We start from the raw sequence: 13,761 nt of genomic DNA, 5'->3' as shown, positions 1-13,761 counted from the left end.
AAAAATGTATATACATTATCTACAATGACATTTTTTAAAGACTAATTTTTTTTGATAAGATATAGGTATTACGCGACGAACTGTAAAAAATACATATTCAGTTTTAAAAAATTCTTACAATGTGAAGTTGTCATTATAGCGATTTACAATAAGTACATGTTAAAAAAATGGTTCAGTTAACAAATATCTACTTTAATTTATTTTTAATATTTTATATTAATTCAAACGTTAATGGTTTATACAGAATTCTCATTATTTCTCCATTTAATATGAAAAGTCATAATGCCATGTTAGAAACAGTTGGAAAAGCTTTAGCATTAAATGGACATAAAGTTGATATTATTTCACATTTTGAATTGAAAAATTCAATAAAAAATTATACAACGATTATTAATTTAGATGGAACAATGCCACAGCTTGTAAACTCATTGACAATGAAAATGATTGATTATCTTAGAAAATTGAATATTGTTTCTGGATTAATTGAAAAATTTGGTAGCAATTATTGTGAATTAATGTCATCGGAAAAAATAAAGAAATTTATTAAAAATCCACCAACGGATCCTCCCTACGATTTGGTTATAACGCAGGTTAAATTAATTTTTTTTCACATGCAAAATATTTAATCATAAATCTGTTAATTTTTATTATATTTGCATTTTAAATTCTTTATTCCCACTATAAAACTATTTTTCAGGCTATGTCAACAAATTGTTATTTTGCATTTGGAGATGTTTTTAATGTTCCAGTAGTCGGAGTGTCACCTGTAGCACAATTTACATGGTTTGATGAGATTCTTGGCAATTCCATGTGCAATAGTTATGTAGCAAATTGGGAAACAAAAAATTCACAAATTAAAACATTTTGGGATCGTGTGAAAAATCATTTTTGGACACATTATCATAATTATAGATTTTTCAAGGATACAGAAAAAAATCAAACTGAGGCAATTAGAAAATATTTAAATCCAAATATGGCAAATATAAGGGAGATTGAAAAAAAAATTTCTTTACATTTAGTCAATAGTTATCAAAGTGTATTTGGTATAAGACCATTATCACCAGCAATTGTTCAAATTGGAGGCATTCAAATTGAACTGAGTGAATCAAAAATTACTCCTGTAAGTATACTAGAAGCGGAAATTATACAATCTTATCTCTTTTTTTATGATTGTAAATTTAAATTTTAAAAATAGAAAAACGTAGTTTTCTTTTAAAGTAAAAAAATAAAATTCGAAAATTTAAAAAACTAATATCAATCCTCTTCGGATGTAAATATAGGAACTAAAAATTTGGATGGATGAAAGTACAGAGGGAGTAATTTATTTCAGTCTTGGTTCTATGGTTATTTTAGAAGATTTTCCAAAAGATGTTTTATTGGGAATTTATGCGTCTTTTGCCAAATTATCGCCAATGAGAATTCTTATGAAAATTTTAAATAATTCAACACTTCCTCCAGGTTTGCCAGATAATGTTCTGACAATGTCGTGGATTCCTCAGATACCAATTTTACGTAAGAAATCAATAAAATTGCAATAAATTACAAAAAAAGGAAAATTTCCAAATTTTTTAATTTCCTTCTTTAGAACACAAAAATACAAAAGTATTTATCACACATGGTGGATTAAATAGCATGATGGAGGCAATTTCTTTTGCTGTGCCAATGATTGGTTTTCCCTTTGTAAGTGATCAATTTTTAAATATTCGAACTCTTGCTGAAAAAAATGTTGTCTATGAAATGGACTACAAAGAAATTTCTGAAAAAACTTTAGATGTAGCTCTGAATGCAGTTCTTTATGATTCCAAGTATCGGTGCGTTTTTTTTCAATTCCTATTATTTAAAAATTAAATAATATAAATTATTTAAAATTTGCTAATTTTTCAATTTATTGTTATGGCAGAAAAGCTGCAAAACGTGAATCACAATTGTTTCGAGATCGACCAATGAATGCAACTAAAACGGCAGTTTTTTGGATTGAGTACATTATAAGAAATGGTGCAAATTCATTGCGATCACCAACAATGGACATGCCTTGGTGGCAAGCTGAACTTGTCGATGTCTATGGATTTATTTTTATTTCCTTTCTTTTAATAAGCTATATCATTTATCGCATTATGAAAAACATTACTAGTCATTTGTATGATATTGTAAATTCTAGTTTTCAATGTCAATTTAAAAATTACCAAAGCTAAAGTAAACTAATTTTTTGTTATTAAATTTTCTATTTTGTAACCATCCGTCTGTTTACCGGAAGCGCTATCGTTTATATATATATACTTCCAGAGGACGTTCCTTCATGCATTATCAGTTTGTATCGCTTGACTTAAAATTTGAAAAATTCTTTTATTAATGAGTACAGTTATAATTTATTTAAATATAAAAATCCACAAATTAGAATTATTTCTTGAATTTTTACTTATAATCATATTATAAACTATGAATTCATGACTATTAATTAATGACTAAAAATAATTTACTTCATTTTCATAAGATATACCACGCGAACTTAGTAAAATATTATTTAGTTTAATATAATTTTCTTATACAATGTTGAATTTCCAATAGCGATTTAGTGTATTTTAAAAAAAAAATGGTTTCGTTTACTAATAATTACTTGTATTTATTTTTAATAATTTTTATTACTCTAAACATTAATGGTTACAGAATTCTTGTTATTTCTCCATTTAACATGAAAAGTCACAATAACATGTTAGAAAGTGTCGGTAAAGCTTTAGCATTAAATGGACATAAAGTTGATGTTATTTCACATTTTCAGTCAGAAAATACAATAAAAAATTATACAACAATTATTAATTTAAATGGAACAATGCCAAACCTTGTAAATTCTTGGACAATGGAAATGGTTGAATATATTAGACACATAGATATGGTTCCATCGATAATTAAAATATTTGGCAACAATTATTGTGAATTAATGTCTTTGGAAAAAATACAGAGATTTATTAAAAATCCACCAAAAAAATATCCCTACGATTTGATTATAATAGAGGTTTAAATAATTTTTAAATTAATATTAAAAAAAAAATTCAGAAAAAAATCGTTCTCTCTTTTTATTTTAAAAATTGCAATTAAAAAGTAATTTTTGTTAAATAAACTGAATTTTCTTATTTTAAAAACTATTTTTTTAGGCTTTTACAATGAATTGCTATTTAGGATTTGGAGATGTATTAAATGTTCCAGTGATTGGAGTGTCACCAATTGAGCAATTTACATGGTTTGATGAAATTCTTGGCAATCCCATGTGTAATAGTTATATTGTAAATTGGGAAACAAAAAATTTTCAAATTAAAACATTTTGGGATCGTGTGAAAAATCATTTTTGGACACATTATCATAATTATAGATTTTTCAAGGATACGGAAAAAAATCAAACTGCGGCAATTAGAAAATATTTGATTTCAAATATGGCAAATATTAGGGAAATTGAAAAAAAATTTTCTTTACTTTTAGTCAATAGCTATCAAAGTATGTTTGGTATAAGACCCTTATCACCAGCAATTGTTCAAATTGGAGGTATTCAAACTGAACTAAGTGAATCAAAAATTACTCCTGTAAGTATACTATAGAAGCGAAAATTATGCAATCTTATCTCTTTTTGATGATTGTAAATTTAAATTTAAAAAATAAAAAAAAAACTTAATTTTCTTTTAAATTAAAAAAATAAAATTCGAAAATTTAAAAAACTAATATTAATCCTCTTCGAATGTAAATAGGAACTAAAAATTTGGATGGATGAAAGTACAGAGGGAGTAATTTATTTCAGTCTTGGTTCTATGGTTATTTTAGAAGATTTTCCAAAAGATGTTTTATTGGGAATTTATGCGTCTTTTGCCAAATTATCGCCAATGAGAATTCTGATGAAAATTTTAAATAATTCAACACTTCCTCCAGGTTTGCCAGATAATGTTCTGACAATGTCGTGGATTCCTCAGATTCCAATTTTACGTAAGAAATCAATAAAATTGCAATAAATTACAAAAAAAGGAAAATTTCCAAATTTTTTAATTTCCTTCTTTAGAACACAAAAATACAAAAGTATTTATCACACATGGTGGATTAAATAGTGTGATGGAGGCACTTTTTTTCTCTGTGCCAATGATTGGTTTTCCACTTTATACTGATCAGTTTTTAAATATTCGACTTTTGGCTGAAAAAAATGTCATCTATGAAATGGATTTCAAAGAAATTTCTGAAAAAACTTTAGATGTAGCTCTGAATGCAGTTCTTTATGATTCCAAGTATCGGTGCGTTTTTTTTTTCAATTCCTATTATTTAAAAATTAAATAATATAAATCATTTAAAATTTGCTAATTTTTCAATTTATTGTTATGGCAGAAAAGCTGCAAAACGTGAATCACAATTGTTTCGAGATCGACCAATGAATGCAACTAAAACGGCAGTTTTTTGGATTGAGTACATTATAAGAAATGGTGCAAATTCATTGCGATCACCAACAATGGACATGCCTTGGTGGCAAGCTGAACTTGTCGATATCTATGGGTTTATTTTTATTTCCTTTCTTTTAATAAGTTATATGATTTTTCATATTTTGAAAAAAATTACTCGTCTACTTTATAGTATTTTAAATTATATTTCTCAAGGTCATAAGAAAAAGGATTGATATAAGCGAAATTGAAATTTGGACTCTTTTTTAAATACTTATAAGAGAAAAAAAGTTCCATACAATTTTTATTTTGTACAAACTGTTATTTTTCAAATTTAGTGTTTAATTTCTTTTTATAAACGAAAAATAGTGAAAATTTTATGAAATTAAAAATTAATTTTGTTAATAATCACTAATTATTATAAATTAATTTTTTCCTTCTAAAAAACGTTAAATATGGGTAAGTCCACGTCAGAAATATCAGAATCTGCAAGTGGTTCTTCGATTTTAATGATACTTGGTAAAATTATAGCTTTATATAAGAGCAATGTGTAAGTAAAAGGAATTTTTAAAATATCTAATATTGTAGGAGTTATATCACTTTTAATTTTGATACTGCATTTTTTTCTTTCCTTTATATCTCGGTTAATTTTCAACCGATTTTGATGAATCAAAAACGATTTTTTTCAAAAAATTACGTATTTTCAGAAAATTTTAAAATAAAAATAAAATTTTGTTATTTAAATAGAAAAAAGTAAAAAACAAAATTTCTTTTAGATTTTTTTTCAATTTCGACCTCTTTTTTTTAATTTTTAATTTTTTAATAATATTCCTTTTTATTTTATCTTTAATTTAAAAAAAAATTCATCCTGGAGACTTTTTCAGATCTTGTGATATCGTCCTTTAAGTATTATAAGTCTTCATCAATTTGAAAACCGCAGGACTTTCTTCTATCATTACTTTCATTTGTTTGTTGATATTTTTTATGGTTATGAATAACTATTTGTTTTAGAATCCTCTAAAAGAAAGCGCTAAAAACTTCAGCTACAATTTCAGGTTGCATTGTTAAGGTTTCATTACAATTTATTTTAAATTATAAATATTACAAAAAATAAAAACTTTGCTTCAAATCTATTAATAAAATATTGATTTGCTTGAATTTTCACTTGTTTTAGTCAAATAATTTCAAAATAAAAACATTATTACGCGAAAGTTTCTAGTTTGTAACAATAATATTATAAAACAAATGAAAGTAGAAACACAAATCTGGATCCTAGTTTTCTTGAGATGTGGATATTTAAAGAACGATATCACGAGATCTAAAAAAGTCTCCAGGATGATTTTTTTTTTAAATTAAAGATAAAATAAAAAGGAATATTATTAAAAAATTAAAAATTAAAAAAAAGAGGTCGAAATTGAAAAAAAATCTAAAAGAAATTTTGTTTTTTACTTTTTTCTATTTAAATAACAAAATTTTATTTTTATTTTAAAATTTTCTGAAAATACGTAATTTTCTGAAAAAAATCGTTTTTGATTCATCAAAATCGGTTGAAAATTGTCCGAGATATAAAGGAAAGAAAAAAATGCAGTATCAAAATTAAAAGTGATATAACTCCTACAATTTTAGATATTTTAAAAATTCCTTTTACTTACACATTGCTCTTATATAAAGCTATAATTTTACCAAGTATCATTAAAATCGAAGAACCACTTGCAGATTCTGATATTTCTGACGTGGACATACCCATATAATAAAAAAAAGACTTAAATCAAAAAACAGTCTATTTTGTTAAATAATCAGTTTCATTTTATTGTTTTATAATATATTAAACTGTATTACATATAATTTTTTCTTTACAGTATAAATTGAACCTAAACTGGGTATTTTAATTACGAATGTTTAATTTTAAATTAAAGTTTAAAACTACAATTAAGAAATTATTGAGAAAATTTAATCCCCACACAAAAATGATAATAAATAATTGTTTAATTTGTTATCGGTATTCAATTATTTTTTATATATATTAAATTCATTATTTAAAACCTACTTTGTAGGTTGATTATTATTAATTTAAAAATTTGAAAATAAAATTGATTTTGTACAATTTTTAATGAAAATTCTTCAATGAAAATTCCGAAGAATTTTTTTTTCACAATCAATTTTATGGTAATTGATCGACAATATTGTCGAAAAATGTATCTTCAGAATCTTCAATTTTTGTCATTGATAAAATATTATAAACCGCTTGATTTATTGATGATGTTGGTCCTAAAATTTGCATTCGAACAGCATATTTGAAGGAAAGAAATTGCCATTTTATTTCCATTCGTTGTTCTTCTTTCATTGCCTAATTATTTATTATTATTATTAGAATTTAAAATTTTGTAAAGAAAGATAAATTATTAAAATTGTGAATTACTTGAAATTCCGTAGCTGTGAATCCAATAAATTGTTCAACTGCATTTCCCATAAATCTACAACCAATAAGATAACCAGTGTTATCTTTTAGATTCAATTTTAAATTGAAACTAATTAGATTATAAGGTTTTTGACTTCCGTTACCACTAGGGCATTCCAAATTCATACATGAATCTTGACCTTTTTTAACGAATCTCTTGCACAGAGCGCTAAAATTTATCAAAAAATAAAATACAAAAATGATATATGAAACTTCGTATAAATATAATATGAATTAAAAAAAAAATTAATAAAAATCTATTACAAACTTACCACTTTGTTGTTATTAAATTTTCATCTCTACTGTCCAAATTGATTTCAGTCAATGTCGCATACAGTATGACAAAAAATTGAATTCTTTCAGAACTTTCGATTAAAGTTGATGATTGTGTATTTAATTTTTCGGTAATTTGTTGCACAGTCATTACTGAGGTAATGCACTTCACTATAATTAAAATTATTTATTATTCACTCATCGATTAAAAGGTAATTTTTTTTATAAATTGATTCATACCATTTTAATTATTCAAAAAAAAATTTTTTTTACTTACAATTTGGAATAGAATAAGGATCTGTGTGAGTAAACTCTGGTTTATTTGAAACAGCAAGTCTCAAATCAATTGCCTGTTGAATACTTGGATTTTCAGTGATCAAAGTCTTCTTAGCTGTATTGTAAAATTTTTTAAATTATTTTTTTTTTTTCATTTCAAAAAAGTTATTACTTTTTTTTTAGAATTTTTGTTCAATTAAATTTAAATTCAAATTTTGTATTTAATATAATTTGCATGTAATTTCTTTACCTATAGACATATTTATCCGTTTCTTAAAATTATCATATCCAATACGAATATCGGCTAAAAATAAAACTGTTTTACGAGTTTCCCAAAGTTCCGATAACCTAATCCATTCCAAATCCCAAAGTTGAAATGAAATAACTTTATTCACTGAATGATCTGTTACTTCAAAGGAACGACACTTGAATTTTCGACCATCTCGACTTATTATGTCACGAATTTCGCCAATCTAAAAAAAGTTTAAATTTTTTCTATAAAATTTTAATTAAAAAGAAAAATATTTATAAACTTTTTAGAAAAATATAAATTTGAACAATTCTTGGTACTATTTTTATTATTATTTTAAACACTATTCAATATTATTAATAATATTTTATTCCTACAAAAGTAACGACGACAAGAAGATCAATAAATTGATCTTTGAGTTCTTCAATGTGTTCCAAAGCAAATTTCAAAGATCTTAATGAATTCATTGATTTTGTTGGTAATTTCAGCAACGGTTCCAATTGAGCAATTATTTTTTGATTATTATGATTTTGTATCAATGAATTCCCTTCATTTACAGTAATATTTAATTGGCTTGTGACTGTTGGGAGAAATGTTTCATTTGGATCATCTACTTTTCGACTGGTCACTTTGCCGCTTATAATTTCAACTGAAATATATATATTTTTTTTTCATTAATATTTTCTTTTCTATATTAGAAAAGAACTATATTACAAAACTATAAAAATGTTCAAGAAAAATGAAACATAAAAAAAAATTGTTAAAATTTAATTATTATTTTAATTAAATTTTTAATTATTATAATTTAACTAGCAAAATTAAACGCGCGCAAGCGCGCCAAATTGAGTATTTAATTGTTTGTTATAAAGAAATTAAAGATTAATATTATCAATAATAATTTAATTTATTAGAATATTATTACATATTAAATGATAATAATGAAAATTATATGTTTACAGGCCTCGGATTATACGACTTTTTCCGACTTTTTTCAAAAATACGACTTTTATCAACTTATTTTAATAAAATGCGACATTTTTTTTTTACATTTGAAAAAAATTGTAAATAAAATACATTTTTTTAGTATAAAATGTAGATCTTCTTCAGATCTTCTTCAATTCAATTATTTAACAAATTTGAACTAAAATGATTCTTCACTAAATTAATTATTTTTAATAATTTTAATTAAATACATCACAAATTCAATTATATCAAAATTATTTTTCATTTAAAATTTTTATGAAATTTAACAATTGTTTATAATTTAAAAAAAAAATATCACAATAAAATTGAATTATTTTTTGAAAAATTGCAATTCAAAATAAACTAAAATTCAATTATTACCCAAAATTTTAATTCAAAATCAATTAAAAATACAATAATTATCCAAAATTTTCAATTTAAAATTTAATTATTAACCAAGTTTTCAATTTAAAATGAAATAAAATTCAATTATTTTCTAAAATTTCTATTCAAAATTAATTATCCAAATTTTCAATCAAAAATGAACTTAAATTAAATAATTATCCAAAATTTCAATTAAAATTCAATTATTTACCAAAATTTTCAATTCAAAATTAACTGAAATTCAATTATTTTCCAAATTTAAAATCAAATAAAATTTAATTATTCTCAAAAATTTGAATTCAAAATTAATTGAATTTTCAATAATTTAAATTTAAAAGCATCCTAAATTTAATTATTTGAATTAGGGTCAGTCGGGGTAAATCCGAACGGGGGGTAAATCCGAACGCTAATTATTTCAGCTTAATTAAAATTTTTAAAAATAAGTTCGATATGAGAATTTTTACCTCAGATCCTCTTGAAGAGATTCTAAGTATTATCCCATTTTTCGTTTGTTAATTAGCAACAGCATAAACAAAGATAACAAGTATTGCAAAAAAGATTGAAAATCAAAGATGACACTCTTTCAGTATTTTGTCTCGTATTTGAAGAAAAAGAAGCTAAAAATTCATTTTATTATTTATAATTGTTTGTTATGAATACTAGAACAGAAACTATATTTGATTTTTGCCTTCTGTAAAATTTTATTAATAATATCAGACCGTTCGTATTTACCCAAGAAAATTGGAAAACTGGGGTAAATCCGAACGGTATTTTTAATAATTTTTTTTTACATCAAAGGCACACAAAATTGTTTTTATTTGATTACACTATTATTTTAACATTATAAAAGTACATAGAAAAAAGTTTTTCTTTCTATACGTATCCTCGTTAGTAATTAATAAGCAGAAACTTAATCTCTGTTCTCTCGAAGGAGTGTTTCAATTTTTTTGCCAAATGGTTTGTTGAAAAAAGTTTTTCAGGATCTTAATAAAATTTGGTATTCTACGGTTTTTGGGGTCGCTAATTACCAATTTGAAGTCAGTTTTTCAAAATTCAAAATGGCGGACGAGAATTAAAAAATTCATTGGATTCGCTCGAAAATTGTTACTCGGGGGGTTTCAGGGTTAGCAAATTTGATCATTTTTAAAAATAAGTTTTAGGAAAGTACGCCATTTTGAATTTAAAAAATTTGACTTTTATTTTTGTATTTACATTTAATCACTCCAAAATACTTTCTGTACCAAGTTTTGCAAAAATCCGTTATGATTTGATAAAGTTATTGAAGGTTTTAATTGTGTAATGCATTTTAATTTTTAACCTGTTTGATTTTTGTATTTATATATGATGCATTATTACATAATAGGTTTATTATCGTATTTTTTTTGAGTTTTTATATAAGTTTAACAATTACAATACTTTAAATTTATTTTCCCTAAGATTTTTCTGAAATACAGTGGCGTTCGTATTTACCCCCATATTTTAGGAAAGTTGCAAAGTATCGAGGTAAATACGAACGCTAAGTTTCCTGCGATTGTAATTTATCAAAAATTTTTTCTACCCCATAAAATTGTTCTATGGAAGTAAAGTAACAACTTCATGCACCAGAATACCGGAAGTATTTTTTTTTTAAAGAAAAAACTTATGTTATTGTTGAAACTTACTAAAAGCGTTCGGATTTACCCCGGTTGACCCTATTTAATTATTTATTATTAATTAATTATTAATTAATTATTTAATTATTTAATTATCTTTTAAAAATTTCAATTCAAAATAAACTAAAATTCAATTATTACCCAAAATTTTAGTTCAAAATCAATTAAAAATACAATAATTATCTAAAATTTTCAATTTAAAATTTAATTATTTACCAAGTTTTCAATTTAAAATGAAATAAAATTCAATTATTTTCTAAAATTTCTGTTCAAAATTAATTATCCAAATTTTCAATCAAAAATGAATTTAAATTAAATTATTATCAAAAATTTCAATTAAAATTCAATTATTTTCCAAAATTTCCAATTCAAAATGAACTAAAATTCAATTATTTTCCAAATAATCATCTAAAATTTAATTATTTCTAAAATTTTACATCGAAAATTTTTTTTTTTGAAATTTAATAATTTCAATTATAACTCTAAGGAAATTCAATTATTTTTAACTATTTTAATAATATTCTTTGAAATTTCAACTATCTGAAACCATTTTTCAATTAAAAATGATTTTCAAATTATTGTATTTTGTCCGCATTTTCTAATAAATTTTTAGTAAAATCATCTAAAATTTTAATTACAAAACACTTAAAGTTTCAATTAATTTCAAAAATCTCAATTTTAAATCTTTGAAAATTCAATTAAATTTAAAAAATGTTTTCCAAAAATTGTTTGATAAATTATTTTTAGTTCTGTAAAATTTAATAATTGTTTGAAAATTAACAATATCTTTTGAAATTTAATTATTTCTAAAAATTTCAACTTTAACCCTTCGAAAAGGATTATTATTAAAACAAAAAATTTTTTATTTAAAAATCTGTAAAATATTTTTGTTAAAATAAAAAACAAATCCACTTTTTTTTTGGAATATAAATCGACTAAATCGACTTTTTTGTGTTTTTAAGTTGATTCGAGGCCTGTGTTTTTATAATTAATATTTAATAGATAATCGTTGGTCCCTGGTACCTTAAAAATTAATTTTGAAAAATAAATTTTTTTCAAATTACTATCTTGTACGAAATTTCCTGGCGCATCTTTTTTCTCATCATAAATTTTTTGTATTTGTATACAATTTTTGAATGAATATACAACTTTAAAAAAAATTTCGTTGGTAAACGGTGTGTACTTCAGCTTCGTGAATTGAATTTTCGAATTTTAAAGAAACTTATTTCGAAATTTGGAAACACAATTATACAACTTTGGCAAAAATGAGAAAAAGAATTGTCAAAATTTGACACGTCATAAGATTACTATTCAAAAAAAAACACGTGAAATCAGAAAAGGCCAACTTCATGTTAGGACAGAAGGACAGACCAAGCATTTTATTATTATATAATTATTATTAAATTGTTATTTTTTATAATAAAAATAATTTTCAAAATAATTTTTATTTTTGTGAATTAATGTTATTTAATTTTTTAAAAAATGAAAATATATTTACCAATAGAACCTAGTGTAAATTTATTGAAGAGAGAATCGACATATTTTGAGCTTCCCCAAACAGTCACGTTAAGAAAATCATCAGGCGAATCACGCAAAGTAAAGGTCCAAACAGCTCGTTTTATTTCATTAACTAGAAAATAAATTATAAACAGATAGTGATTATAATAAAAATTTTTATTTAACCGAATTTTTTTATGAAATTTTCTAGTTTTTTTGAATTTTGATTTAGCAACATTTTTATTTGACAAAATTTACATTTATTACAAAATTTTTTTAACTAGCCCCTATTAATGTCCATACTTTTTGACGATAATATGAAAAAAATATTAATTTTTTTAAAAAAAATGTTCTATTATAAATAAATCGAAAAAAAACTATAAATTATTAATACACAACTGAATATAAATAAATTTTAAATAATTTCTGCCCCTGTACATTGATTTTTATCTATGCGTAGACGTACGTTGTGTTCAAACTTTCATTTGTATAGAAATTCGAAATTTTTAAAAGTTCAGTTGTCCTTTTTTTGATACACAATTTAAAAAAAAAAACACTAAAATTTATTCTGAAAATTTGTTTACAAAAACAGTAATTTTAACCTGAAATTACTTAATTACAAAAAGGTTTAATTAAAATAATAAAATCAATGTGGAATTTTTTTTTCATCATCATTTTAGGAATTTTAGGTTATTTTTTTTTCAAAAAGCAAATATAAAACGTAATTCATTTAAAAATATGAACCAAATATAAACAGAATAAGAATATCGATAAATTATAAAAACAACAAAAAAATATAATGTATGAAATAATAATTTTTTTTTTATCCTATAAAATTTATACTCACATTTTCCACTATTAGATTCAAATATTCTTGGATTGGCACTCTGAATTATTATTCCAATTACAATAGAATTTTGAATGCCAGGTTGCAAATTATTCAATCTTTGCGTCCAAACTGTAGTCGACATAATTTATTGTAATTTCTTTTTTCTACACAACAGTATATTGTTTAACAATCGTTGATTCTTGTCGTTCCTGCGACAAAACGCGCCAAAATTATTTTTTCGACCAAGGAAATATTCTGCAAGGTACATTCACTAGTTGTGAAAATGGAAACACTCCGAAATGTGACACAAATGGTTAATCCTCCCCACCCTCAAAGTGTCACATTTCCGAGTTTCTTATATTTATTTGCAATTCCACATTTTCCATCCCTGATAATTTAGCTTTTTGAGAGCGCCTGTTTTCTAACCTTGTTTATTTTTAAATCAGATGTTATTTTTGCATAATTATTCAACTGAAAGGTAAGATTCACTTTGGTAAAAAATGGGATTTTAAATTAAAATTCACATCTACAAACAGTTTATAAAATATTTTTCCGAATTCGAAATTCGTCGAAAAATATCGTAATACATCAATTATTTGATATTTATATTGTTAAATTCAACAGGCAAAATATTTTGCAATAAGAAAATATAAAGAATTTTTGTTTGAATATTCATATTTTTATTTTTTGTTATAAACTTTAACAATATTATTGAATTGTTCTTTTTTTTCTATAAATAACAATAGTACAATGAAATCGGTTATTGAAAAAAT

The 13,761-nt window shown here is 23.3% G+C and overlaps 2 protein-coding genes across 6 annotated transcripts; one reads left to right on the top strand and one right to left on the bottom strand.

Moving 5' to 3' along the window:
- The first annotated feature begins 122 nt into the window (after positions 1–122).
- LOC127286687 (UDP-glucosyltransferase 2-like) lies at positions 123–4,696 on the top strand. Of its 5 annotated transcripts, XM_051313207.1 has the most exons (6): positions 153–170; positions 245–590; positions 698–1,120; positions 1,281–1,512; positions 1,586–1,811; positions 1,901–2,398. In XM_051313207.1, the coding sequence occupies exons 2-6, from the start codon at positions 270–272 to the stop codon at positions 2,190–2,192; spliced, it is 1,494 nt and encodes a 497-aa protein (XP_051169164.1). In that variant the 5' UTR covers positions 153–170; positions 245–269; the 3' UTR covers positions 2,193–2,398. The 5 variants fall into 5 exon arrangements, with proteins under 5 accessions (XP_051169162.1, XP_051169161.1, XP_051169165.1 ...); XM_051313205.1 differs by lacking the exon at positions 1,901–2,398 and adding an exon at positions 4,357–4,696 and having other exon boundaries at positions 123–590; XM_051313204.1 differs by having other exon boundaries at positions 123–590.
- Positions 4,697–6,142: 1,446 nt separating this feature from the next.
- On the bottom strand, positions 6,143–13,245 carry LOC127286694 (protein hold'em-like). The gene is made up of 8 exons (XM_051313224.1): positions 13,007–13,245; positions 12,161–12,292; positions 8,041–8,312; positions 7,664–7,886; positions 7,415–7,528; positions 7,137–7,308; positions 6,826–7,033; positions 6,143–6,753 (listed from the first exon to the last, which is right to left on the bottom strand). Exons 1-8 carry the CDS (start codon positions 13,128–13,130, stop codon positions 6,568–6,570), a joined length of 1,431 nt encoding a protein of 476 aa, XP_051169181.1. The 5' UTR covers positions 13,131–13,245; the 3' UTR covers positions 6,143–6,567.
- Positions 13,246–13,761: the final 516 nt, after the last annotated feature.

Source organism: Leptopilina boulardi, unplaced genomic scaffold (assembly GCF_019393585.1).
Source record: "Leptopilina boulardi isolate dan_hultmark-lab unplaced genomic scaffold, ZJU_Lbou_2.1 LbouV2_362, whole genome shotgun sequence".
Taxonomy (NCBI): Eukaryota; Metazoa; Arthropoda; class Insecta; order Hymenoptera; family Figitidae; genus Leptopilina; species Leptopilina boulardi.
The sequence above is the reverse complement of the archived record's forward strand: the minus strand, read 5'-3'. Positions and strand labels throughout refer to the sequence as shown.